At 55.6% G+C, this 3,422-nt stretch overlaps 1 protein-coding gene across 1 annotated transcript; it reads left to right on the top strand.

Moving 5' to 3' along the window:
• The first annotated feature begins 441 nt into the window (after positions 1-441).
• On the top strand, positions 442-2,792 carry LOC136498052 (NAC domain-containing protein 48-like). Its single transcript, XM_066493983.1, has 3 exons — positions 442-708; positions 835-1,109; positions 1,637-2,792. The coding sequence occupies exons 1-3, from the start codon at positions 540-542 to the stop codon at positions 2,069-2,071; spliced, it is 879 nt and encodes a 292-aa protein (XP_066350080.1). The 5' UTR covers positions 442-539; the 3' UTR covers positions 2,072-2,792.
• Positions 2,793-3,422: the final 630 nt, after the last annotated feature.

Raw genomic sequence — 3,422 nt, 5'->3', positions numbered from 1 at the left:
TGGTACTAAGTCCCAACTAGGCACCTACCGCGCGCATAACTCCTGCCCGCCTTGCCTCATCATCTCCAGCGTCGCCGTCGACTCATCCTTATCCTCCCCCATCACGCTCACGACTCAGCCCGCGGCCGCACCGCGCCATCCGTACTCTCCCGGCCGCCCCGACGTGCCGCGCCGCCACAGGAAGGTCCCGGGGCCGCCTTTCGGGCGGGGCAGCACCAGCGTTGGACCCGCGCCACGCTGGCGCGAGCGCGCGTCCGTCCCAGAAGGCTGACGTAAGCAGTGACAGAATTGGCGCCGCCTCTCGGCTTCCACGTGTCGCGGTCAACTGGTCAGAGCGGGCCTCCACGTGTGCGCTACCGCGGGGGGCCGGCGCACGGGCCACACGTGTCGCAGTCGGCCGCGGCTATAAATGCCCGGCTCCGCACCCGGAACAAGTTTCAAGCCCTCCTCTCCTCTTCCTACCATTAGCAGCAGCAGCCAGCAGGGAGAGAGGGAGACTAGCAGAGCAGCCAGCAGCGATTGAGCGAGGGAGGAACACGATGAGCGGCGGCGGTCAGGATTTGCAGCTGCCTCCGGGGTTCCGGTTCCACCCGACGGACGAGGAGCTGGTGATGCACTACCTCTGCCGCCGCTGCGCCGGCCTGCCCATCGCCGTCCCCATCATCGCCGAGATCGACCTCTACAAGTTCGACCCATGGCAGCTCCCCAGTACGTCCTCGATCGATCTGCTTGCAGCAGCCAGCCGGCCGTGAACAATTTCAGTTTTCTGTGCGGCCGTGATGATGGTGATCGAGCTGACCGCCGATTGATGACGTGATCTATTTGTGTGTGCAGGGATGGCGCTGTACGGCGAGAAGGAGTGGTACTTCTTCTCCCCTCGGGACCGCAAGTACCCGAACGGGTCCAGGCCCAACCGCGCCGCCGGGTCCGGCTACTGGAAGGCCACCGGCGCCGACAAGCCCGTGGGCACGCCCAAGCCGCTCGCCATCAAGAAGGCGCTCGTGTTCTACGCCGGCAAGGCACCCAAGGGCGAGAAGACCAACTGGATCATGCACGAGTACCGCCTCGCCGACGTCGACCGCTCCGCCCGCAAGAAGAACAGCCTCAGGGTAAGCAAAAGCACCTCGCCGTCCGTCCGTCCGTCCGTGTCGACGACGAACGTAACGTAAATTCGTGTCGTCGTCGCGTCAAACAAAAAGGAAAACGAAGAACTCGACGACAATGTGTCGCTTTCGAAATGAATGCGGGGATAAGCGTGGCGGCTGATTTTTTTCGGAATGGGCCATGCTACGGGGGCTGCACCGGCGCAACTTGCCCACCGGCGCAACTTGCCCAAATGATTCCATCCTCGGTGTGAGAGCATTCGATGGCTCGATGCCATGGCTGATGGCGAACCAATCATTTTCGCCCGTCGCGCCCTGCAACGGCGACGACGGCGACGGCGACGACGGCGACGGCGACGGCAGCAAAGAACAACCGGATATATGAACGAATAAAGTTCTTGTGGGGTCTGGGATTAGACATCGAAATGACGCTTTGTGATTCTTTGGTTCATTCATTTATCAGTTTGCACAACTGCACTAGTGCTTACGTGATCATGCATCTGACAAATTGTTTATTCCGGTGATGGGTGCAGTTGGATGACTGGGTGCTGTGCCGCATCTACAACAAGAAGGGCGGGCTGGAGAAGCCTTCGGCGGCCGCCGCCTACCACAAACCGACGGTGTTCGTCGCGGCCGCGGTGAGCTCCCCGCCGGAGCAGAAGCCGTTCGTGGCGGCGCCGGGCGGGCTTCCCCCCGCCGCGTTCCTGGCGGACCTGGCGGCGTACTACGACCGGCCGTCGGACTCGATGCCGCGGCTGCACGGGGACTCCAGCTGCTCAGAGCAGGTGCTGTCGCCGGAGCAGCTGGCGTGCGACCGGGAGGTGCAGAGCCAGCCCAAGATCAGCGATTGGGAGCTCACCTTCGCGTCCGACCCCGTCAACCCCGCCGTCTCCATGCTCGACCCCGTCTTGGGCGGCCACGCCGGCGACCCGCTGCTGCAGGACATGATAGACTATAGGATCACTTAGACATAGATCTAGTAGGTATAATTTTACATACGGGATGAAAACTTTCTTAAACATGATCTAAAGAGAGGAAGGGAGATGAAATGTCACCGACCATCCGCGGGCTTCGAGGAAGAGTTCGACGTAGCCATGGCGGAGATGATGCGGTCCGGGTCAGCGGAATCGCGGTCACGGAGTTAAGGTCGGTCGCAACGTAGTGGTGGCGCAGAGGCGACGGTGAAGACATCAGTGGAGCTTCCTGTCGTTCAGCGTCTTCCTCTTAGATCGGATTAGGGTTAGTACTGTAGGTGGGAGAAAGATGGTTCAGTTGAACCTCGTGACGTGAGCCCTGGCCTCCCACCTCCTTTATATTGCGCTGCGCGACGGAGTCCACCAACTACGGAACAGTTGGACGCCCCGATCAGGGCGCAGGTCAAGGCCCTGACTCGGTCGTTGGACCGAGCCGAGAGGAGATCAACCTAACATTCTCCTTCTTGATCTAATCTTATGACTTAAATTTAAAATTATTTTTTTCCATTCTATCACAGATTAGCGCATAGAGCGTGCCTCATCACAATAGTTAGTACCATTGGATTAACAGCTGCAACACACCTCTCTATTTTGAAACAGATTCTCAACCCATGCCAGCTAAGTGTTCTCCGAACACGTTGGGCGATAAGTCTTTTGTAAGCGGATCCGTAAGCATCTTTTCTATACTTATGTGCTCAAGACTAATTATATGATTCGAACTTTGTCTTTCACAACATAATACTTTATGTTAATGTGTTTGGTAGCATCACTTGACTTATTGTTGTGAGCATAACATACTGCTGGATTATTATCGCAGCACAACTTAAGTGGCTTATGTATGTCGTCTACTACTTTCAACCCAGACATAAATTTCTTCAGCCAATTTACCTGCCCCATGGCCTTATAACATGCTACAAACTCGGCATACATCGTAGACGATGTAGTGACAGTCTGCTTGGAACTTTTCCACGATATAGCTACTCCTGCGAGAGTAAATATATAACCTGACGTGGACTTTTTATCATCTCCCACATAATCTGAATCTATATACCCCTCTATGTGTAGGGAATCAGATTCTCTGTACGTTAGCATGAGGCCCTTTGTGCCTTGTAAGTAACACAAAACTTTCTTTACCAGTCTCTAGTGTTTTATTCCTGGATTACTCTGATATCTGCCAAGTAACCCGGTGACAAACGCTAAGTCAGGGCATGTACACAATTGAGCATACTGTAAACTTCCGATAGCTGAAGCATATGGAACCGCTTTTATTTGATCGATCTCATATTGGTTCATAGGACATTGAAATTCCTCAAATCTATCGCCCTTTACTATAGGAGCAGGTGAA

This window comes from Miscanthus floridulus, chromosome 12, assembly GCF_019320115.1.
Source record: "Miscanthus floridulus cultivar M001 chromosome 12, ASM1932011v1, whole genome shotgun sequence".
NCBI classification, from domain to species: domain Eukaryota; kingdom Viridiplantae; phylum Streptophyta; class Magnoliopsida; order Poales; family Poaceae; genus Miscanthus; species Miscanthus floridulus.
Note: the sequence above shows the minus strand (reverse complement) of the source record. Positions and strands in the feature narration are given on the sequence as shown.